Source organism: Schistocerca americana, chromosome 2 (genome assembly GCF_021461395.2).
Source record: "Schistocerca americana isolate TAMUIC-IGC-003095 chromosome 2, iqSchAmer2.1, whole genome shotgun sequence".
NCBI lineage: Eukaryota > Metazoa > Arthropoda > Insecta > Orthoptera > Acrididae > Schistocerca > Schistocerca americana.
The window spans coordinates 1065222342-1065247553 of NC_060120.1; the positions used below are offsets into that span (position 1 = coordinate 1065222342).

General features: G+C 41.8%; 1 protein-coding gene across 1 annotated transcript in view; it reads left to right on the forward strand.

The window, feature by feature from the left end:
- LOC124595899 (fatty acyl-CoA reductase 1-like) overlaps positions 1-25212 on the forward strand; it is a 237329-nt gene that overhangs the window by 44560 nt on the left and 167557 nt on the right. The window contains exons 3-4 of the mRNA XM_047134807.1: positions 20016-20264; positions 22722-22867. Coding sequence (XP_046990763.1) covers positions 20016-20264; positions 22722-22867 — 395 coding nt within the window. The remainder of the gene's footprint in view (positions 1-20015; positions 20265-22721; positions 22868-25212) is intronic.

The following is a 25212-nucleotide window of genomic DNA, read 5'->3' on the forward strand; positions in this document are numbered from 1 at the left end:
GCTTCTGCTGCCTATACAAAACTGGCTGTGTCAAATTAATAGTAGTTGTACCAGTGGCTGTAGCAAGGAGACAGTATTTCATGACCAATAATTATTATCCTGCCATTCTGAAATTCCATTCTACTCATGCCCTTTCGATTTCCATGTTCATAGCAGTTTATCACTTCTGGGCAAAAATCACATGCATGCCCACTCTGTGTCAATAACGATGTGGTGACAACACTTCCCTTTTACGCTCAGTTGTTTCCGTCTCTTCCAAGAACAGTTCTACCTCACATGCCTTTTCTCCAGTCTGAACCATTCTAGTTGCTCAGATCGTAACACTTTTTTTGTGACACTCCCATAGCTGCTCAACGTATATACTGCTCCTGACCCGAAGAGGTGTATGACAACCAAAAGCGTGACACACATCCTCGACGCAGCTAGTGACACGTCACCTGGTAGAAAGGAATCTGTAACTTTTTCCTCTGTCAGAAAAGTGCATTATTACAGTTAACCATATAGTGAAAACGCTGGTATTACCCCTGTCTCCCAATGTAAAACATTATCAAAAGTTCTCCCAAAATGCACAATTCATAATAAAATAAAAAATAAACACATAACACCCCAAACAAACAACATAAAACAGATTACTATGATACACTATGATGTTGTCTATGTGCATCACGTAGTTTGTGTGATCTCGTCAGCTTCTTCCGCTTTTCAAATTGGTATCCTGGGCTAATGACGATATAGGCAATTGTGGCAAAGTATCTATAGATCCTTCATATGGCTTCATTCATCCCACAACATCAATAGCAGTTTTTATTGGTAATTGCATGTTAACATTGTCAGGTAGTGTCATTTCTATGAGCCGATGTTGTCCTTTGTATAAGGTTAAGAACATCATTGTCCTACCCTTATGTGTGTAGGGATTTCTTACTTAAACCCGCCAACGTACTTGGCAGTGGATGACCTACCCAAATGTTATCCTGGCCCTTTTAACGCTTGATCCTTTGTATTCGCTTTTTTCACTCTCTGTCAAATATCACGTAAGATTTGCGAAGATGTCTTCACTGAAAGCCCGATTCTTCCATCCTCAGTCTTCACTACAAGAAAGGGAGAAGGTATTTTCCTGCTGTACACCACCTTATATTGTGACAGACCAGACGCACTATTAATTTTAGAGTTTTACTGAGAAATGACGACTGGAAGATAAACATCCCAGTCGTCATGATAGGTATTAATAAAAGGACTCACCATCCTTGCCCTTCGGCAATGCTCACATCCTACACTTGCAAAACTCAAACCCTTCTACTTAAATTATTGGTGTTACTATGCTTTTTCCCAGATTTATGTACCTCCTCATAAACAAAATCGCTTAGTTTCAAAGCACACGATTCCAACTCACTCAGTGGATCCTTTAGGCCCAGTAACCACTTAGTCTGTTACAACGACAAACGTTATGCCATATAAGTAACGACACAAGCACTTCACACTATAAATAGCCATAAACACCTCTTTCTCTGTCATAGAATAATTCTGCTCCACTTTATTCTGTCGTCTTGATGGTTATGCTACAAGGTGTTCTTTACCATCCAAATCCTGACAAAGAAAACATCCAGCCTCTAGATTACTTGCATGACATGATAAAATAAATTCCCTACTAACATCTGGAAGTACCAATACTGAACTCGATGTTAATGCCTGTTTTAAATTCTGATACACAGTTTCACAGTCACCTGATCACTGAAACGTCACTTCTTTGCCCAACACCATAGTCAACAGTTCAGGAATTTCAATAAAGTAGTTACAGAGCCCAAAAAACGTCTGAAGCTGTTTTGTTACCTGTGGTGGCATAAAATCACAGACTGCATAAATGGAATTTGGATCAGTTTTGACACCCTCCTGCTTAACCACTTGATCTAAGTAAACCACTTGCGTTGCTGCAAAGTGATATTTTGCGATACCGAGCATCAATGATACTATGAACAACCTCTTGAAGACTTCCTCCAGCCTCTGCACATGCTCTTCCATATTCTAACAAAATATAATGATACCACTGAGATGAACCGTCTACTTTTTTGGTTTTAGTCCTCTGAGTTCTCCGTCTAGTAGATTCTGGAAGGTAGTCGGTGCATTCTTAAGAGCAAATGGCATTCCACAGCATTGATAATGGGCCTAAGGTACTGTAAAAGTGGTCTTCGGATGGTCCTGAACCACTTCCAACTGATGACAGTCACTTCTCACACTGACCCATCTTGTCCACAGTCTCCGTCGTATTTGGTGTTGTATGTGCATCTGTAGTAGTCATTGCATTCAGGTAGCAGTAATCATGACATAACGTGCATTATTTCGTGCCATCTGATGATTTTTTGTGACAGTGGCGATGCTTGTACCTTGCAGCGATGCAACACTAGCAGATTCCCAGCTAAAACAAGATTCCTCAGAGTTCGATAGTGTACTGCAAAAGGTAAGTTTTTACATGATATTTGCTTATAAATTCAAGTCGCAAGATCACACAGTATCTCTCACTGACATGTGACAACTCCTCCACGTAGTCCTGAAAATTCCTCGCTCCAGTAGCGAAACTGAGCACTGTCGATCCCTCATGAAGCTACATCATTCTGACCCATTCCATGTAATTTATATCGTGGAGTCCAAATTAGCTACCGACATACGAGTCGCTCTACTTACAAAAAACTATGCTCCATTCCATTAACTACGGTCTCCAGGCAACGCTCCACCAGTGCAGTGGATTTTTCGGTGTTCTGTTTTACTGGGAACGCCATCCGACGTTTGAGGAATTCCCATTGGCTAATGAACACTTGTTCTGACGCTATCAATTCTGATTATTACTGTGACACTCAAGCGCCTAATAGCGCGCTACCGCACATCTTTAACACCAAGGTCGCCGACACAGTTTCTTCATGTGGCGTGAGCGCAGAGATTTACAAACTCGGACGAAGAAAATATCCATCTATCCCAACCCCTTCCTCCAGTTTTGCAACCACTATAACAGCAGAATGTGGATAGTCATCCCTCACACTGCTGAACATATCCACTAGCAATCCTATCCCAAACACACCCAACGCCCTGTTTTCAACTGCTTGCAAAATAAATCTACCCATTTCCACATTCTGCGTTAATTCATAGGCATGGAAGTTGAATTCACGGAATTTATCCTAAAATGCCTCAATTGATTTCTTATGTTTCTGTGACAGACTATTAAGAAACTCTCTGAAAAACCTTTCTCTGTCGTCTTCTTTTTTTTTCGTCATTGTATATTCCCTACTCAAAGTGCTCCAACTTCTGTGCTTTATTCAGTCTTTCATGGTAAAAGACGTATGAGATTGATTCGCCAACCAAACGTAGCCTGGTCATATTCAAACATGTTTCATCCAACCAATTCCATATCTAAGCGGCAGCCTTTCGATCACTAACAGAATCAACGCAAGAAATGTGTACAGGAAATAGCACCTTCGCCCTTGCCGGCTCCACTTGCCTATGCATCTCTATGGAGGCTGTTCGCCCACTTGCTGTGCAATACGCCGTTATATTTTTGCAGTTCAGTTACTTGGTTCTCCAGGGCTTCAGTCGTCTCCTGTGCACTCGCTGCTCATGTTTCCGCTATTTGTGAAACCTCCAACCAATTACACAACAGCAAAATTACGTGACAGCACACAAATATGATGCAAAGTTCACTAGACATTACGCCCTACTATAGCCCAACGAGATTTAGAACACTGATGTGCCAGGAAGCGACAAATGTAGTATTTTTATAGGAACTGTCTCGCATGCGCTACTATTGTGAGCCATGGATGACCTCACTTGATCTGCTTCTCTTGGCTTGTAAGCTTTCTAATCACCTCAGGTTATTTTGATAGTTGCCATCGATAGACCATACAGTCTGAAGAGTATTACAGTTCTTGCCACAGCACGCAATGTGTTTGCTCCTGTCTTTGGAATAATAACTTAGATGTATTTATGTGACTCCTGTTACCAAAAGACTATATGACTCACAAACACTGCACAAGTTTCGACCAGTCGTTTGCTGCTGTTGCACAGCAGAATAGAAAGTAGGTGCAGGAATAAAATTTGGTTGGAACTGACGTGCTGCCAAGTCAAGCACGTCCATTGAGTGCGCAGTGTTGGTGTAACCAATGCCATCACTTAAAAGAACTGAAGTGCAAACAAGCAGTGACATCATTGCGTCACAGTGTGCAAGAGGGAACGTCATGAACACCAGAACCGGCACTTATATGACAGTACATTGCAGACACAACGCTGTAATGGGGCTGTGTGTAGTAACTTCACCTAGAGATGACACAACAGCGCCTTTTGGGCTGCAAATTTTCTATAAAGGAACTCTGTGACATCATCAAGTTAAACATTAGGCTAGGCAGGAGCGATGACAGGCTCAGAAAACAGAAGCACCAGTTACTGACTCGTATAAAACCCTCACCCTCTTTCACTCTGGCCACTCCATCGGCATCACTGATACTGATGAAAGGCCATCTCCGCTACTTCAAGGATGAACTGTTGAGTACAGTGAAGTGTCACCAGTCGCCACCAGCTTAAGGTCAACAGTTACAATTGTGCAGCTATCTGGCTGTGGAGGGAATTTCAAATCTGCGAGCTGCATTCCTACCGGTCACATCTACGTCTACTCGAAGATGAGGGCCAGGCCAATCTTCCATGAATGAACAACCGATCTACCTGTCTGTGAGCTGTTCAGTTTTGGGACAGGGTGTATGCGCCGCCACTCCTAGGCAGTCCATATACTGCCATATGTTGAGACTGCCTCCTGGGCTGTTCTTTGTGTCACTGTTGGGTCTGTCGCCTACACGTCATCTCGACAACCAACAACAGGGCCTCGTAAATTCCTGGGGCCAACCCAGAGCGTAGCTTCGCTTAACGAGAACGCTGTGACTCCAACAGACGCCTACACCCATGCTGGGCTGCTGCGACACGCCCACCACCCTTCCTAAAACGGAGGCCTGCTTCAGCAGATCCCTCTCCGAGCGCTGACTGCTACCCTGTGCCTCAGGACAAGAAAAGGTTCGGCATGGCCGCCACCACACGGCACTTTGAGGTAGATACAGTGATTGTAAAACCCTAGGAACCAAATGAGTGTTAAATGAATCATGTCTCATAAGAATCCAGCAGTCCACAGGACTCTGTCACTACACATCTGCTCGAGTTCCTTACATTCATGTAGAAGGTCGCATCCACTGGGCTCCTAAAAATTTGGTGTCAGAAGACCCTGCAGTCATACAAATTTGGGGCTATAAACTGTGATTCTGAAGTCCTACGGATTTGGCGCCAGGCGAGCTGACGGCTGTCACTGCTATCGACGAGCCACGTCAGCACATCAGCAGCGATCGACATGTGTCATTAAGTGACACAATGACTGACCAGTGTTTGTTTGCTTGTTTTCTTCCTTCTTTTATTTTGGAGCCATGTTGAGTCAGAAGTATTTGCATTCTAACTTGAGAGTGACATTGCTGAGAGCACAAAAACCTGCAGAATTATTGCAGTTGTTTGGTAACTGGAGGGGAGAGTACTTACGGCCAAGTAGGTGCCAGTATTGTAGTCTATCAGGGCACGAGTCACCATCTAATAAACAGTGCCACCAAGGTGTAAGACTTATAGAAGCGTGGCAGTGTTCTGAGTCCCACTGGGCATTGACATGAGGGACAGATTAATTTAGTTTTACTTGCTCATTGATATTGCTTCGGTATACTAGTTTTTCACTTGTTCTCGATTGTAATTCAAAACAGGGGTTACGCAATGGCCAGAAACACATGCAGCAACTTTCAATCTAGCCACTGAAGTTTTGACATTCAGTAACCACGTTACTTTAGGATGAAACAGAGCGAAACCAGGCTTGTGAATGCCTGTATAGGGAACTGGAAATATTATGCACCGCAACTGGGCTGATCCAATTGCCGAGAGGCGATACCAAGGCGATATAATAAGCGTATCTGCCCCAGCCATTGATCCGATGGCTGCTAGTCTCATTACACCTTTTCGGGAAAAATTTTGGAAATTTCTGGTAAGATCTTATTGGAAAAAACTGCTGAGGTTTTCGGTCCCTAAGCGTACACACTGCTTAATCTAACTTAAGCTAACTTCCGCTAAGGACAACACACACACACCCATGCCCGAGAGAGGACTCGAACCTCCGACGGGGTAAGCCGCGCGGACCGTGACAAGGCGCCCCAGACCACTCGGCTACCCCGCGCGGTTTTTCGGGAAAACTCCCGAGGCTGTATCTGCCTTTCTGTATGATATGAGGGAAGGAGCTCACCCAGGGAATTGGTCCGATGTGACGTGCCCGTCGGTGGCTAAGTTATGGGTAACAGGTGACGCTACAACGTATGTCAGATACCATGAATATCTTAGGAAAATTCAGGCATTTGACCATCTGGCCGATGGGCTTACACAACGTTATCATAACCAAACAGTGCTACATTTTTCAGCGAAAAGCTCATGACATTAACATAAAATGACAATGCGTAGAGGTGTTCTCTGACAGAAATCACGAGAAGAACTAGCAGACTTATGAACTGACACACAGTGCTAAGGCGGATAGAAATCTATTGCAGGAAGCAGAAAATAAGGCTTTATGCGTGTTTTTGAAGGGTATTTCAGCAGATATGTCACAACAGATGAGGACATAAAATCCTTATGATTCGTCATAAACTATTAGGATTGCTACGCAGTTTGAGGAAAGAGATATTGTTGCTCAGAAACGGAATGACCGTGGCGTTTTCTCCTCTAGCGTCAGATGCTACATATGTGGACGAGGGGGTCACGTGAAGCAGCAATGTCGGCAGGCAGAGTGCTCTTGGGCATAAGGCAGACGACTGCAAAATTAGGAAGCAGGAGAAGAATTATTTATATGAACAAATATTTAAAGTAGTTACTGATCATGCTTCCCTTAGGTGGCTATTGGGACTGAAAGACGCTTCTAGCAGAATAGCATGGTGTGCACTGACGCTGAGCGAGTTTAATTATGAAGTGACGCATAAACCAGGGAAGACACGCACTAATACGGACATGCTAAGCAGGAAATTTGCAGCTCTGCAGGCACTAGGCACAAACTTGTCAAAATGGCAAATGAAACAAGCAGCTGACATATACTGTCAGGTTTTAGGGTGCAGCCACAGTTCGTGACACACAGCAGTTTGCTCTGCAGAAGTGCAAAGTGTAGTATGCACATGGAGGGTCCTGCACTGATCAGAAATTAAATACTGCAACAAGCACATGACCACCTGACGGTGGGTCACGAGCGATGTAAACCGACAAGACAGATGTGGAGCCGAAATAATGTATCATTTATTGTACTGTATCATTTAACAGAATAGAAGCTAAAATAAGTATATTGTGACAACTATAGATCACTTTTCCCGGTCTGTGGCAATGACAGAAATTCCAGACAAGCATGTAAGCAGGATCACAAACGAGATGGTTAACAATTGGATACTAACATTGTCGTGCCCAATACTGTAAATACAGATCCAGTACAAATTTTTATGTCAGACCTGCTGAAGCAGTTACGCCGGCTGCTTCATACCTGAAAACTTCGCAGCGGTCCTTTCCATACATGAACAAAAAGGGTTAGTTGTAAAATTTCGAAAATTTAAATCATTGTATGAGTAGTCAGCCTGATAACATGGACATGTAACTACGTTACGTCGTGTCAACATATAATTCTAAAGTACACACAAGTGCAGTTCTTTCACCATACAAGATGATATAAGATGGGAAGTTGCCATCTCGTTTCCATGTTATGAAAATTAAATTAAGTGCTAATGAGGAATCGGTGGAAAAAAATAAAGAAACGATTAAGAGAAGTTTGGTAGAAGGTCAAACAAGCGAATACAAAGTCATTCAAACATCAGGAAATGATGGCGGTATGTGGGGGGAAGTTGTTGCAATATTGAGTGGATCAGTGTGTGTTGGTAAAAAACCTGTAAAGATCAAAATGAAGAACAACAAGGAAGTTTTTAATTAAGTATCAGGGTCAACAAAGAGTAGCAGAGATGATTTCACCCGTAAATCTGAAGGTGCAGCTTCCAACGAAGACATCGATTTCCATAAATACAAGCCAAGCCACACCCTTCAGCTGAGTGGCAGACAACCTGCCACAAATTCCAACACCACAGCCCGTCATGAGAGTGATCGGAGAAGTCTCAGAAATAAATGACTGTTAATTGAATGTTGATCCATTGGGGTTGAAGCGTAGATATCTTTTATAATGGATGTGTTAATAGAAGTCACTTCAAATCTATCGCTAAATTCTAGAGTCCCCTTTCCTGTATAAGTCATTTTCCCTACCCTATGATCTTGACTAACCTTCTTTTCTTATATCTCTCTTCACTCTTAAGGATATCCAAACGCATTGACACGCCGCTTCCAGATCTTGGGGAGACGAGTCCGATCAGGTAATATTAACGGCAAGTACTGTTGAGTTGGCCAGCATGAATGAGGTTTTTAGATGGTTTTCACATCGCACTAGATAAGTACTAGGCTGGTACCCGCATCCAAAATCAGATAAAAACCAACAAAATTTTTACATAACATTATTGCACTTGCACATAGGTTTAACTCTACATGTAGAAAGTAGGGGTGCAGAGATTGTGTCCGATGGGTGAATGATGACCTTAGATGTTTAGTCGTTTCAAATTCTTAACCAGTAGCAGCAGCAGTCTTTGTCCCCCTATAACGAGGTTATTCTCACGACGTACTACGAATTTTTTTTTCTTTCTTAGGATATTTGGTCAGTTACCTTATGTAAATAGTGTCTGTAAATAGTGTCTGACAACAAACGTTAAGCACCCAGAAGACATGGTCGGATATGAACTTTTTACACATACACACTGTCGACGGACATTTAAATGATTAGATTTGCAATTTGACAAGTAGAACAGCCACCAGACTACATTTGTTTTGGTCGTGTTTGCTGTTGTTACGAAGACTGGTTGAGTTTATAAGGGACGTGAACAACGTCAGATGGTAGGTGGTCGCTGTGAAGGACGCGGAGATGCTTATTATAGGTCTCCATTTGTCGATGCAGTCGAATTTCGTAATATCCAGATTTGTGGGACATTCAGATGTGACAGTGGTCCAATGTTGTAGTGCATGGGAATGTAAGACTGCACTTACTCGTCATCGAGATTTTGGTCAGCGATGTATGACCACCACAAGGTAGGATATCATAATCCATATTGCACATAATCGCAACCATTTTCCTCAATTGCTAACTTCAGTCATGTTTTACCATAAATAGAAGAAAACTTCCGTCGTTTGCAACTGAAATTTATTCTTGTGTAACACAGATATTTCGCCTATTCACGTTGGGCATTTTCACTAGTCCGTTATACAAATAAAATTATGTAATTATACCTATTTTGGTATATGATATGTAGTAGTTTTTCAGCAGTTTTTTATATTTAATTGTTTCTGTTTATAATTATACGATTATCTTTTATCCTTACATTCATTTTGAGTCCTGTTCATGTAGCCATTTGTTGTTTTATACATGCTAGATGTACATAGTACAGGTTTCTCCCAGTAAAAATTTCTATACAAATAACCTATACTGCAGTATACTGCGCTTGCTTTCATTGATTAGTCACGATTGAAGGATCATGGGAATGCATGAAGGGATAGTGGAGTTTGGTGTCGGGATGGGAATTCAAGAAGGGTAGATGGTAGGGCACTGTGTGTGTGTGTGTGTGTGTGTGTGTGTGTGTGTGTGTGTGTGTGTGCCGCTGAAATTTCTTTCAGTCATCCCAACGTATTTAGAGTTGGAGCAATTACATGTTAATTCGAATATTCTTGAACTGTTGAATTTATCTCTGTCTTCTATCATAGTTTTTAGTTCTTTTGTATTGTGCTGTTTATCTCGAGGTCTATATTAATTTTATGCTTTCTGAAGATGTTACTATTCGTGTGAGTGAGTTGGTTGTGCACTGTAATGACGTGCCATTTTTTGTTGGGTTGTGTTTTCTGGTGTGAGTGTGCATTCTGTGTTATTTTTATTAATTGATCTATTTGGTCTGTTATTAATTTTGCTCTCTTCAGTCTGTATTTTCTTTATATTGGTATCATGCAGTTTCTGTACTATGTCTCCGTTTTATCAATTGTTTTGTTCCTTGTTGATTATCTTGTTTAATTCTTCTGCATAGTTATTTTTGCTTAGAGGTGTTTTGCACAGGCTCGTTTTTGTTTATTGAGAATGTGGGTGGTTAGGTTTGTGGTTAATTGACTTCCTGTATTTGGTACCATTGTGAATATTTCTCGACCGTGACTGTCTCAAAAAATATGTAAAGGATTTTATGTACCGCTACAAGTTACAAAATTTGTTAACTAATGTATTATTTATTTAATGTACGACATGATTCGAGGGTATACCTTATCATCGGGCTATATGGCATTATAGAAACAATTTCGCAATAGGACCGTGCAGATGTTAAACAGTCTTTTCATAAATGCTGTGGTTATCCTGTGGAAGAAGAGAAAACCTAGTAAGAGGCGATGTCACTTTGGAAGCTGGACTGATGTTTGCATGAAAATGTTTTGTAACTGCCACTCACTTTGTTCTTATAACATGGCAGTCTCGTTGTGATGAGCTGAGGTGCTTCATTTCTGTGACTGACTTGGCTTTCTTGATCAATTTGTAATGTATTTCGTCAACCTACATCTGTCATATGATAACAAAACATACAGAAGAAATTGCAAACTTCTAACACCACACAGATTGACAGTCAAGTCGAAACCAGCTGTATTTTGACCACCATCTTGCCCACTGCACTACAGATTTGTTTTTGTGATCGTGTTTCTAAGTTACTGGTACGTGTGTGAAAATTTGTGAACAGTGACCAAGAAAGGAAAGAGAGCCACACAAATGGAAACACCTAAACTCCTCACAACCAGACTGCCACACCATAGGAACAAAGTGAGTGACTTTTACAAAATATTTTCATGCAAACATCAGTCTAGCTTACAAAGTGACATCGCTCTTACTAGGATTTCTCTTCTTCCACAGGATAACCACGGCATTTATGAAAAGGCTCTTTAACATCTGCTTGATCCTATTGCGAAATTGTTTACTATGCCATATAGCCTGATGATGAGGTACACCCTCGAAACATGTCACACAATAAATAAAAAATACATTAGTTAACAACTTTTGTGACTGGTAGTTGTACTCAAAAACCTTTACACATTTTTTGACAGTCACGGTCGAAACATAGTCAAAATAATGTTTAAAAAAACAGACATCAGGATCACTTCTGCTGGTACATGACATATCACATCCTAAAGAGAAACTCAACAAATCAGGAATTGATAAAATGATGTGCAGTCATTGCAATACATATTATATTGGCCAAATGGGAAGAAGTTGTAAAACGTACTTTAAGGAACACATTGACTGTTTCAGACTTGGCAATCCGAATAAATCAGCTATAGCGAAACATTTAAATGAAATAGGACACTGTGTTACAATAGACAACATAGTACAACATAATTTAGAAAAGAGCTGGAAAACGTACATTCTGGAAGAAATGGAAATATTCATCCAAATCCACATGGGGATTGACGAGATTCTGAATGAAATGACAGACTTCAAAAATTCACATTTCTTTTCCAATTTCGCTACAGTACACTTGGAATAATCACAGTCATTTATTCTAGCCCCAGCAGTAGCATAGAATTGTGTAAACTAAGTTGTTTTTATATTATCATTTGTATCTTACAGGTGCTCAATTTGTAATGTATTTCGTCAACCTACATTTGTAATACGATAACAAGTTGTGCAGAAGACATTGCAAACATCTGACACCACATAGATCGACAGATCAATAGTCAAATAGAAACCAGCCATATTTTGACCGCCATCTTGTCCACTGCACTACACATTTGCTTTTGTGATCGTGTTTCCAAGTTACTAGTACGTATGTGAAAATTTGTGAAGAATGATCAAGAAAGCAAAGGGAGCCACAGAAATGGAAACACCTAAACGCATCACAACGAGACTGCCATGTGATATGAACGAAGTAAGTGACTGTGGCATTGCCTCTGTCTAGGTTTTCTCTTCTTCCACAGGTTAACCACAGCATTTACGAAAAGGCTGTTTATAATCTGCATGATCCTATTGCGAAATTGTTTTTATAATGCCATATAGACTGATGATGAGGTATACCCTCGAAACATGTCACACAATAAATAAATAATACATTAGTTAACAATTTTTGTCACTGGTAGAGGTACTGAAACCCCTTTACATGTTATGTCTGTAGCTGCTTCCTGTCTGAAAACGTTGAAGTTGGGCCTTTTGTTAGATTTTACGAAATTGTAGGTCGAGGTAGCGTATTTCCTCCTCTGTTACTGTTTCCATGGCGAACTGGATGTTGTGGTGTTTGTTGCTTATCTGTTGGTGTAAACTGCTTATATGTCCTTGTGATTCATCGGTGAGGTATATGATATCTACATATTTATGTCCATGTATTATATATAAATATATTTGTTACCATTATTTCTGAAAAAAATTGTTTTCTGTGTGATTCATTTGGGTATCTGCTTGTATGTATAAGATTGGGCTTACCATTGGTAGAAGTTCCTTATGTAGATTGAATGAACTGTTAAAGTGAATGAAGTTTTGTTCAGTGATCACTTCTATTAATTGTATAAGTTCTTTTATAGTGGTTTTGCGACGTCTGCATTTCCTCTCGATTGTTATCTTACAATATTAATTTTTGTCACAAGTGGGATTGAGGTGCACATGTCTTTCATGCCAAGGAACACCAATTTGGTAGTTGATCTGATGTGTGTATCTTTGGCTTTTTGGGTTAGCTCTAATTTTGTAGTTGATGTGATGTGTGTATCTTTTGCTTTTTGGGTTGGATCTAAGGAGTTTTTTTTAATATTTCTGTTATTCTCTAGCTTGAAATGTTCTTTAAAGTATTTGTGTGCAAACTTTGTAATGTTATTTGTGGGAGCACTGTTGAAATTAATAGCTGATCTCATATCTAAGTGGTCTTTATGTAAGTTGGGTTAACTTCTAACCACTTCTGCTGCTGGATATTTTGTACCAAGTTTTGTTTCTGTTTTCTTGTGAGTGCATTTAATATCTTTTAACGAGTTTTCAAACTTTTCTGTCTATTCATTAGCATTAACCTGTTACGTTTGTTTTTATAACTGTTGCTTTTACAGTTAAAACAGCAAAATTAAAAAAAGACAGCTACAAATAAAAATAACATTCAAATTCGTCAATGCAGAAGAAATTAAGAACTGTGACAGAAGAAAAACGTCAATTCAACAGCTCAGGAATGTATAATCTAATATGTAATAGCTGAAGCTCTAAATATACTGTGTTGGGAGCAAGAATCAGGTACAAAGTTCATGTAAGATTACTGAAGAGTGAACATACCCATTTCATATATGCAGAACATTTAATAAAGGAAAATCAACATCACACTGGAATAAAAACAGATACGGCACTCTTATTGTGTAACAGCAAAGAATGGGAATGCTCACTTTGCAGGAAGATAATTTAATAGTTGTTGTTGTGGTCTTCAGTCCTGAGACTGGTTTGACGCAGCTCTCCATGGTACTCTATCCTGTGCAAGCTCCTTCATCTCCCAGTAACTACTGCAACCTACATCCTTATGAATCTGCTTAGTGTATTCATCTCTTGGTCTCCCTCTACGATTTTTACCCCCCACGCTGCCCCCCCAATACTGAATTGGTGATCCCTTGATGCCTCAGAACATGTCCTACCAACCGATCCCTTCTTCCAGTAAAGTTGTGATACAAATTTCTCTTCTCCCCAATCCTATTCAATACCTCCTCATTAGTTATGTGATCTGTCCATCTAATCTTCAGCATTCTTCTGTAGCACCACATTTCAAAAGCTTCTATTCTCTTCTTGTCCAAACGGTTTAACGTCGATGTTTAACTTCCATACATGGTTACACTCCATACAAATACTTTCAGAAACGACTTCCTGACACTTAAATCTATACTCCATGTTAACAAATTTCTCTTCTTCAGAAACGCTTTCCTTGCCATTGCCAGTCTACATTTTATATCCTCTCTACTTCGATCATCATCAGTTATTTTGCACCCCAACTAGCAAAACTCCTTTACTACTCTAAGTGTCTCATTTCCTACTCTAATTCCCCCGGCATCACCCAACTTAATTCGACTACATTCCATTATCCTTCTTTTGCTTTTGTTGATGTTCATCTTATATCCTCCTTTCAAGACACTATCCATTCCGTTCAACTGCTCTTCTAAGTCCTTTGCTGTCTCTGACAGAATTACAATGTCATCGGTGAACCTCAAAGTTTTTATTTCTTCTCCGTGGATTTTAATACCTACTCCGAATTTTTCTTTTGTTTCCTTCACTGCTTGCTCAATATACAGATTGAATAACATCGTGGAGAGGCTGCAACCCTGTCTCACTCCCTTCCCAACCACTGCACCCTTTCGTGTCCCTCGACTCTTATAACTGCCATCTGCTTTCTGTACAAATTGTAAATAGCCTTTCGCTCCCTGTATTTTACCCCTGCCACCTTCAGAATTTGAAAGAGAGCACTCTAGTCAACATTGTCAAAAGCTTTCTCTATGTCTACAAATGCTAGAAACATAGGTTTGCCTTTCCCTAATCTAGCTTCTAAGATAAGTCGTAGGGTCAGTATTGCTTCACGTGCTCCAATATTTCCACGGAATCCAAACTGATCTTCCGCGATGTCGGCTTCTACTAGTTTTTCCATTCATCTGTAAGGAATTCGCGTTGGTATTTTGCAGCCGTGACTTATTAAACTGATAGTCCGGTAATTTTTGCATCAGTCAACACCTGCTTTCCTTGGGATTGCAATTATTATATTCTTCTTGAAGTCTGAGGGTATTTCACCTGTCTCATATATCTTGCTCACCAGATGGTATAGTTTTGTTAGGACTGGCTCTCCCAAGGCTGTCAGTAGTTCTAATGGGATGTTGTCTACTCCTGGGGCCTTGTTTCGACTCTGGTCTGTCAGTGCTCTGTCAAACTCTTCAAGCAGTATCACATCTCAAATTTCATCTTCATCTACATCCTCTTCCATTTTCATAATATTGTCCTCAAGTACATCGCCCTTGTATAGACCCTGTATATACTCCTTTCACCTTTCTGCTTTCCCTTTTTTGCTTACAACTGGGTTTCCATCTGAGCTCTTGATATTCATACAAGTGGTTCTCTTTCCCCCCCCCAAAGGTCTCTTTAATTTTCATGTAGGCAGTATCAACTTTATTCCTGGTGAGACATACCTCTACATCCTTACATTTGTCCTCTAGCCATGCCTGCTTCGCCATTTTGCACTTCCTGTCGATCACATTTTTGAGAAATTTGTATCCCTTTTTGCCTGCTTCATTTACTGCATTTTTATATTTTCTCCTTTCATCAATTAAGTTCCATATTTCTTTTGTTACCCTAGGATTTCTAGCAGCCCTCGTCTTTTTACCTCCTTTATCCTCGGCTGCTTTCACTACTCCATCCCTCAAAGCTACCCATTCTTCTTCTACTGTGTTTCTTACCCCCATTCCTGTCAATTGATCCCTTGTGCTCTCCTTGAAACTCTGTAAAACCTCTGATTCTTTCAGTTTATCCAGGTCCCACCTCCTTAAATTCTCACCTTTTGGCAGTTTCTTCAGTTTTAATCTACAGTTCATAACCAATAGATTGTGGTCAGAGTCCACATCTGTCCCTGGAAATGTCTTACAATTTAAAATCTGGTTCCTGAATCTCTGTCTTACCATTACATAATCTATCTGAAACCTTCTAGTATCTCCATGGGTCTTCCATGTACACAACCTTCTTTCATGATTCTTGAACCAAGTGTTAGCTATGATTAGGTTATGCTCTGTGCAAAATTCTACCAGGCGGCTTCCTCTTTCATTTCTTACCCCCAATCCACATTCACCTACTACGTTTCCTTCTCTTCTTTTTCCTACTGTCGAATTCCAGTCACCCATTACTATTAAATTTTCGTCTCCCTTCACTATCTGAATAATTTCTTTTATCTCATCACACATTTCATCAATTTCTTCATCATCTGCAGAGCTAGTTGGCATATAAACTTGTACTACTGTAGTAGGCGTGGGCTTCATGTCTATCTTGGCCACAATAATGCGTTCACTATGCTGTTTGTAGTAGCTTACCCGTACTACTATTTTTTATTCATTATTAAACGTGCTCCTGCATTACCCCTATTTGATTTTGTATTTATAACCCTGTATTCACCTGACAAAAAGTCTTGTTGCTCCTGCCACCGAACTTCACTAATTCACACTATATCTAACTTTAACCTATCCACTTCCCTTTAAAAAGTTTCTGACCTACCTGCCCGATTAAGGGATCTGACATTCCACGCTCCGATCCATAGAACGCCAGTTCTCTTTCTCCTGATAACGACGTCCTCCTGAGTAGTCCCCGCCCGGAGATCCGAATGGGGGACTATTTTACCTCTGGAATATTTTACCCAAGAGGACGCCATCATCATTTAACCATACAGTAAAGCTGCATGCCCTTGGGAAAAATTACGGCTGTAGTTTCCCCTTGCTTTCAGCTGTTCGCAGTACCAGTGCAGCAAGGCTGTTTTGGTTAGTGTTACAAGGCCAGATCAGTCAGTCATCCAGACTGTTGTCCCTGCAACTACTGAAACGGCTGCTACCCCTCCTCAGGATCCACACATTTGTCTGCCCGCTCAACAGATATCCCTCCATTGTGGTTGCACCTACGGTATGGCTATCTGTATCGCTGAGGCACGCAAGCCTCCTTACCAATGGCAATGTGCATGGTTCATGGGGGGGGGGGGGGGGGATTTCATAGAGAAGGCCATAAAAAAAGAAAATATACTCAATGATCAAAAAAGCCATAACAGAGGACTATTATTCAAACTACGGATATAAAATAAATAAACATAAAAAAGAAAATAACGAAAATAAGGGAATTTAAAAAATTACACACACACACACACACACACACACACACACACACACACACACACACACAGTGCCCTATCACCTACACATACTCCATCCCTATCTCAAAACATCATTGCATTCTCCACTCCTACAGCTCCCATGAACCCTCAGTCAGTCATATGAGTAAGCAGTGCAAGCATCACAGTATACCATAGTACAAGTTATGCAGAAGGTAATATTTAGTATGTGCATTTCGTGCGTATAGAACAACAAATGGTTGCATGCTGCATGCACATGAAAAATGAATATAAATAAAAAGCACAACGGTATTATTATAGATAGAAGTAGCTAGACTCAAGCAAACTGCCAAGGAATCCCTGCAAAACTTGCATACATAAATTTGTATTTATTGTAGACCATTGGAGATGCAAAATATGAATCTGAAAACATGAGTGGTATACAAGAAAAAATTTCAGTTACGTAAGATGTAAGTTTTCTTTTATTTACGATATAACATAATTTCTTAATCTCCTTCACATTTGCACCTGCCATCCAAGACCAGGCAGCATTCCTTATCATTTTGTATTATTCTTCGAAGTCTGCGAGCAGGTCACTAGAGAATTACTACCCGACCACAATATTGTTGCACTTGGCGTCAATGAAACGCGTTGACGTTACATTGAACAAGTACAGTGCTTGAAAGGCATTGCGGTGTGAATGAGTTCAAAACATTTGTGTGTGTACTACCAAGTGTTTCAGCGTGTCTTTGAGAAATACCGTGATAAAAACTCACGATAAGCTGACTGAAGCACCCTCACTCCGAGAGCAATAATAATGTGGTCGACTAATACTGTCATAAGCGTTTGCTGGCGTAAACACCACAATGCAAACAACTGTATTTTGAATTATGCATGGTCTGGGAGGTATGCTGGTCAGTGGCGTTGCATTGCGTTCAGTGATGAATCCAGGTTCTTCGCTGTGCATGGCGGTGGCATGGGAAGAGGTCCCTCTCTTCCAAAAGACAATGTGCGACACGAAATCAAGTATGACTTCAGGTCACGTCTGGCGGTGATTGAGAAGTCTGATGTCAGAATGTTATGTCACAGACATCCTGTGTTCTCTTGTGCTACCTTCCCTGCGACGATACCTTGGTGCCATTTTTCAACAGAACAATGGTCGTCCACATACATGCCTCTATGAACAGTCTGAGTGGTTTCGAGGTAATCCCATGGCTAGTAAGGCCCACATATTTGTTCCCAATGCAACATCTGTGGGGCCAGCTCATATCTCAACTCAGTCCCTGTACCAGTTGTCAGGAAATGAGGAGCCAGTTCCAACAGTTGTGGGTCAGCTCGCCTCAGGAGAGGATACAACGACTTTATGACACCCTTCCTAAATGAATCCAGGCCAGTGAAGTTTAATTTTGTTTCCTCTTCCCCTGCTTAGTTTTTCATTTTCTTTTGTCAGGCAGTGCATTATTTATATTTCCCCTTCTGTTGTGTACATACTTCCACGTAGTCAGTGTGTACACAACTTTCCCACTAGAGCGCGCCCTGCTAAGCACAACAGCGCAGGCACAGCGCTCGTCCGTCTCCGCAGTACAAGATGGCGCTGTCTTAGAGACGGACCAAATTCTGCTTCCGCCAATCCGCGTATTAATATGTAACGCAGCCAATGAGAATGCTGCTAACATAGAACCTCTTCTCCTCGCAGATCACACTCACGCAGTGATACCTGAACGCTCAAGGTATTATAACGAGTGTACAGACCCCCAATTAGTCAGTCTGCCTTAGTCTGTACAAGTCTGCACTTATCTGCACCTGTCTGTACCAGTCTACATTAGTCTGTACCAGTCTACATTTGTCTGTACCGGTCTATAGTCAAGTTTCCGTCTGCACCTAATAAGATTACCATATTCCTGTACATAGCCATGAAGGTAAATGAATAGACACTTTGTCAAGTATCAGAGATATGTGAGAATAACATTAACGTATCAAGACCAAAGGAACTTCAGACTGTCAATTGTAAATAACATCCAGAATCAAGTTAAGTAAGGTTTGTGATTGTTATTATTTAAATAAATGTGTGTGAAAATTAATCAAGTTCTGTTTAAAGTTGGTCACTGTCAATCTGCTACTCTAAGCGTGCAAGTGGTATTTCTATCGTCTGACCTAACGGTAGAAGATAAACACGCCACGATAAGACCACGAGACATATTGCTGACACTCGCCTACTTCGTTAGGGCGACAAGCCAAATAATCTGATGATGTGTGTACCGAAGGTCTTACAGTACACACACCACATCTTCCTAAGCTTGTAATTTGGGCATGCACACAAGGCTATTGCAAGCTTACGTTCGTCCATCAGGATTCTCTGAATTGTAACTAAATGAGTCTATACAAACTCGACACTTGTTACATCACTCGCTGCGACTAAAGTTAATGTAACTCTAAAAATTTGAACAGTTTCGTTCACGAAAATGGTATACAGTTCCACGGAATATAGTTCCACATTCCGTTTTGTAAAACAGTTGTTTTGGATGGAACATTATTTGTCCAGCACCTGAAAAAATTCGAGTAATTCCATTGTTACCTCGTCCAGTAGTAGCTAAACTGCTCAAAAGACGATATACAGGGTGGTCAGAAAATGAGTGAAATGCTTGTAGCGATGTTACAGGGCAGGTTGTACTGAGATATAAATGTTAAGGAAGAAATTCGATACCTTGCGCATTTCCGAGTTATTTAGCATTGAAGGTAGCCAATCTGATCGTCGCGGGCGTAAAAACAAGTTTCAACTAACGAGACAAAGCCCATGGCAGGCCACTTGAATGCAAGCGCGCGACGCCCCGATTGGCTAAATTCTATGCTAAATAACTCGGAAACGGTGCAACGTATCGAATTTCTTTCTTAACATTTATGTCTCAATACAACCTACCCTGTAACATCCATACAAGAATTTCACACATTTTCTGACCGCCCTGTAGAGATCAATTAATAATACTTTTGTGTTACATCCTGGCGCTCCAAAGCAAGGCGCTTTACTTGTCCTGTCCTCAGATCTTCAGCAGGGCTCGCCAGAAGTGTCCTGACTACCTACAGAAGGTGGTACCCATAGCGGGCGACTGCACTCAGCCAGGCCTGGGGATCAGCGCTGCAGACGCTGCTGAGCTCACCAGCAAGGTGTCTGTCGTCTTACACTTAGCTGCCACTGTCAGGTTCGACGCAGACCTCCGGACCGCCACCGTCACCAACGTGGTCTCCACCCGCGAGATCATCGCACTCGCTAAGCGTATGCCCAACATAAAGGTGAATTGTGGCTCAGATTAATCAGGTACATGCTGTCCTAGTTCCGGTTATCTTAATTCTAAGGTGCAGTATGCCCAGACTTATTCAGAGTAAAGCATATTTATCCAGCTACTGAGGAGGATTGGAATGGTGAACCTTATAAAAATTAAACTTTGTTTAGAACGATAAATCGTTTAGTCAGTTTTAGAATTCATAATTGTACTATACAAATACACTCATGCTCATAAATTATCGATAATGCTGATACATGGTGAAACAACGCTCTGGTGGGCGGTTTGCAGGTTTAAATCACCTCGGGATATGACCATGCTGTGTATTTGACCTGCGGTTGTCGCACGGTGGCGCTGGCAGCAGTCCGCATATGCAGAGGTGTGTTGGTGCATGTCAGAGTACGGTGCAGCGAGTAAGTGTGCAGACGTTTTTAGACGTGCTAATGGCGACTGTGTGTTGGAAATGGCTCAAAGAAGATATATTGACGACGTTATGAAGGGTAGAATACTAGGGCGACTGGAGGCTGGTCAAACACAGCAGGTCGTAGCACGGGCCCCCCGTGTGCCACAAAGTGTGATCTCAGGATTTTGGCAACGATTCCAGCAGACACGAAACGTGTCGAGGTGCTACAGTACAGGACATCCACAGTGTACAACACCACAAGAAGACCGATACCTCAACATCAGTGCCCGCAGACAGCCACGAAGTACTGCAGGTAGCCTCGCTCGGGAGCTTACCGCAGCCACTGGAACAGTTGTCTCCACACACACAGTCTACAGACGACTGAACAGACAAGGTTTATTCGCCCGGAGACATACAAGGTGCATCCACTGACCCCTGGTCACAGGAGAACCGGTAAAGCCTGGTGTCAAGAACACAGTACATGATCATTGGAACAGTGGTCACACGTTGTGTTCACGGACGAGTCCAGGTATAGTCTAAACAGTGATTCTCGCCGGGTTGTCATCAGGCGTGAACAACGAACCATATACCAACCCCTTAATGTCCTTGAAAGGGACCTGTATGGAGGTCGTGGTTTGATGGTGAGGGGTGTGATTATGATTGGTGCACGTATACCCCTGCATGTCTTTGACAGGGGAAGTGTAACCGGTCAGGTGTATCGGGACGTCATTTTGCACCAGCGTGTCTGTGTCTTTTCAGTGGTGCAGTGGGTACCACCTTCCCCCTGATGTATGATAATGCATGGCCCCACCGAGCTGCCATCGTGGAGGAGTACCTTGAAACAGAAGATATCAGGCGAATGGAATGGCCTGCCTGTTCTCCAGACCTAAACCCCATCGAGCACGTCTGGGGTGCTCTCGGTCGACGTATCACTGCACATCTTCAAACCCCTATGACATTTCAGGAGCTCCGACAGGCACTTGTGCAAGAATGGGGGGCTATACCCCAGCAGCTGCTCGACCACCTGATCCATAATATGCCAACCCGTTGTGAGGCCTGTGTGTGTGTGCATGGCGATCATATCCCATATTCATGTCGAAGTACATGCGCAGGAAACAGTGGCGTTTTGTAGTACATGCGTTTTGGGACGGTTTTCTCAACTTATCACCAATACCGTGGACTTACAGATCTGTGTCGTGTGGGTTCCCTATGCGTCTATGCTATCAGCGCCAGTTTTGTGTAGTGCCACATACTGCAATTACCTTCATTTATGAGCATGAGTGTACATCTCCCCGTTCATGCATTGCTCGTAGACTAGACTATGAAAAAAAGCCCTGGTTGATGAACTGCAGTGGAGGCACAAGACTTAATTACATTAATTATTTCTATGTAAGAGTTTAGCAAAGACGAAAAGCAACTACTGTGCCCTGAAAAATAAATTAATTGAAAAACCGAATGCCACAGTTAAGCTAGTCATGAGTGATAATTGGCGCCCAAGGGAAAAAAGTCAGTATACGGATTTAATTAAAAAATCAACATAAGTAATGTATGTCAGCAGACCAAAATATTTGAAATACGTTCTTTTTAAATAACTCATAGTCAAAAGAACGTGATCAACAGTAATAGCTGGCCAGCTCCACAGCTCATTCGGAACGAGAGACCGCCGTGACACTCCATCACCAGCATGATTTGAAGGGGCCGCTACTGGTTAAGTGTTGACAACGCCTCTGGCTGTTCGCGATCAGGTGCCAAACCATCACGGTATCGCGACGGTGTTAATCACTAGTCGTATCAACACATGAATGTAGCTTTTCCAAAGACAGCAGCAAATGCAGACCAAGATTAGTCAGAGTTTCCACAAAAATTATACCAGGAGAAGTGCACAAACCTTAGCTTTTGCCGCTGTACTTAGTGTTGAAATCATCTCCTATGATGATTATTAGATGTGATAGTGGCTATGAGTTTAGAAGGGCGCAGAAGAAATCTACGTTTTAGTTTCCAGGAAGTACTCCTATAACATTTACAAAGGCGACCAAGAAACTTAGCGTAATTTCTTGATTGCAGGCTTTCGTCTACATGTCGACGGCGTATTCGAATGCCCCCAGAGACGAAGTCGACGAGAAGTTCTATCCTCCAGAACTGAGCGCTGAAGAGCTAATAAAACTGGTCAGCGTCATGGACGACGAACAACTGGCGCAGCTACTACCGTTGTGAGTGATTAACTTTCGAAACTTTCTGCTCTAGAGGGGGTTATCAGTACTTTTTATCAGCCTACATGCAGCCCTAAACTATACTTTTTATACTTATAGAGAAAAGTGGCTCTAATTAACCCTTTTTTTTAAAAACTTGCTGTACACATTTGCTGCCAGTTTTTATTATAGAGATAGTGAAGGTGTTGTGACTTGGCAAGACAGCCAAGTCACAATGAGAGGAAGCCGAAAGGCACGCGTTAAGCTCACGCAGATTGGCGTGAGGTCTGGAACAGTTAAAGGAATTAATAGTAGCAAATGAAGTACGTAGTTGATGTCATACTTAACTTTAATCCACAATTGTAGAAAATCTCTCTTGACGGTACATGTTATAACCACAATATCAAATAATATCAAATGCTATGGCGCCTTGCTAGGTCGTAGCAAATGACGCGGCGCTCGGTCTGAAATCACAGACAGTGGCGACACGCGGGTCCGACATATACTAATGGACCGCGGCCGACTTAAAGGCTACCACCTAGCAAGTGTGTTGTCTGGCGGTGACACCACAGAAGGTAATAAAATCCTTCACTTGGGAGGTGGCATAGTTCAAGTTAAATTTACCATTAATCTCATCTCTGTTACATCTCATTGTTTTTGTCATTTCTTCAATTTTACTTAAAGTATATATTCTGTACTCATTATCTGCTCATCCCAACCAACAGGTCCTGTAATTCATCTCAATTTTACAACGATTAGTCTTTCTGAACATCCACTTTGGCAGCCTACATTGTAGGACAGTTTGCTCTTTCAGGTGAATACAGATGGACATGTTATCGCTGGAGTGCGGATCACCGACCATTTCTCCACTGAGCGATATCAGCGAGCGCATGAAAGCATTTTTTTTGGAAATTTCGGAAATTTGCGATAGGTTCCTATGCGAACAAACTGCTGAGGTCATCGGTCCCTAGGCTTACAAGCTACTTAATCTAACTTAAACTAACTTACGCTAAGGACAACACACACACCCATGCCGGAGGGAGGACTCGGACCTCCGACAGATGGAGCCACGCTAACCGTGGCAAGGCCCCCGAGACCATGCGGCTAAGAGCATTTTGTGACGTCTGTGGCAGAGAATGCTTCAGAAGAGATGAGGTTCCCGAAATCCTCACAACATATTACGTGTATTAAAATCTCCTCAAAGAGTGAACTGTTGGGGTAACTGCAGAAGAAGATCACTGAAATCCTAAGGAACTGTGTAGTCATTATTTGGGGGGACGGGGGATCTAACGCGCCTAGTGCCGTCCTATAAGGCGCAGGGACTGTTGTAGCAACTGCCTGCAATTTACTGTTGAGTAGGAGAAGCAAGGAGCTGTATTCGTAATTGACGACTAGGTCGTGTGAATACTCATACGTCGACTCGACACTATCGTTTGATGGTCTGATGGGTTTGTACATACCCCTTTATGTTTTTTGTTTGTTCATGTGTCTTTTCTCTTTCAGTGCCAATTATAGTCGAGATATACATTTCGGAATATTGCTGGCTATATTTTGTTGCTGCCTTGCTTGAGGCCTGGCTGCTTATTGGTGCTCTCAGAACTTTCAAAGATTGGTCTTCTTGTTACTGCTATGGAAACAGTAGTTGCTTAGCTACTACTCTTACAGGAGCATGTACTCGTGCTATCGTCGTTCGTGTGAGTTTGTGTGGACATGTCTACCTTTCTTAACCAATGAGACAATTGATGTCATGAACGTGGCTGGTTACATGGACTTGTATTACTTTTGTACCCCAGCAAAGGATAAGCGCTTGGTTATTTTAACCTCTTTATTCTTCTTTTCCTTCTGGTTCACGCTGTGTTTGGCCATAGCGTCGACATTTAAAACAGCGCAGTGCGTTTGGGACCCCGGGCCGTACATTCAGTCGGAGGGATGTGTCTAGCATTGGAGAATCAAAGGTCATAATAAATGAGTCAGACTTTGAAACTCGCCACCGATGCACATCAGTTACTCCATCAAATAATTCGATGAGTGACTCTGGAGTATCTGTAATCATAACATCACGGCATGAGACAATTCTTCTGAATTAAGGCATGGGTGGGAAACTGTACGAATATATTCTGGCCCACGGAAGAAATTCGTGGAGAGATAGCGAAGTGCTCTCATTTTCACAAATTTCCGTCGACACTCGGCTAGCCTCGATCTTGTAGCAAATGATGCTTACTCTGTGCATGCACAATGCAATTAGGCGGCCGCTGGATTTGAACCACAAAGAGAAACACTTTTTAGTCTGAATGCGAAGTTACTGCCCATTGCTAATGCGCATGCGGAGAATGGGGCTAGCAGCTCAGCACTTTGAATCGGTGCTG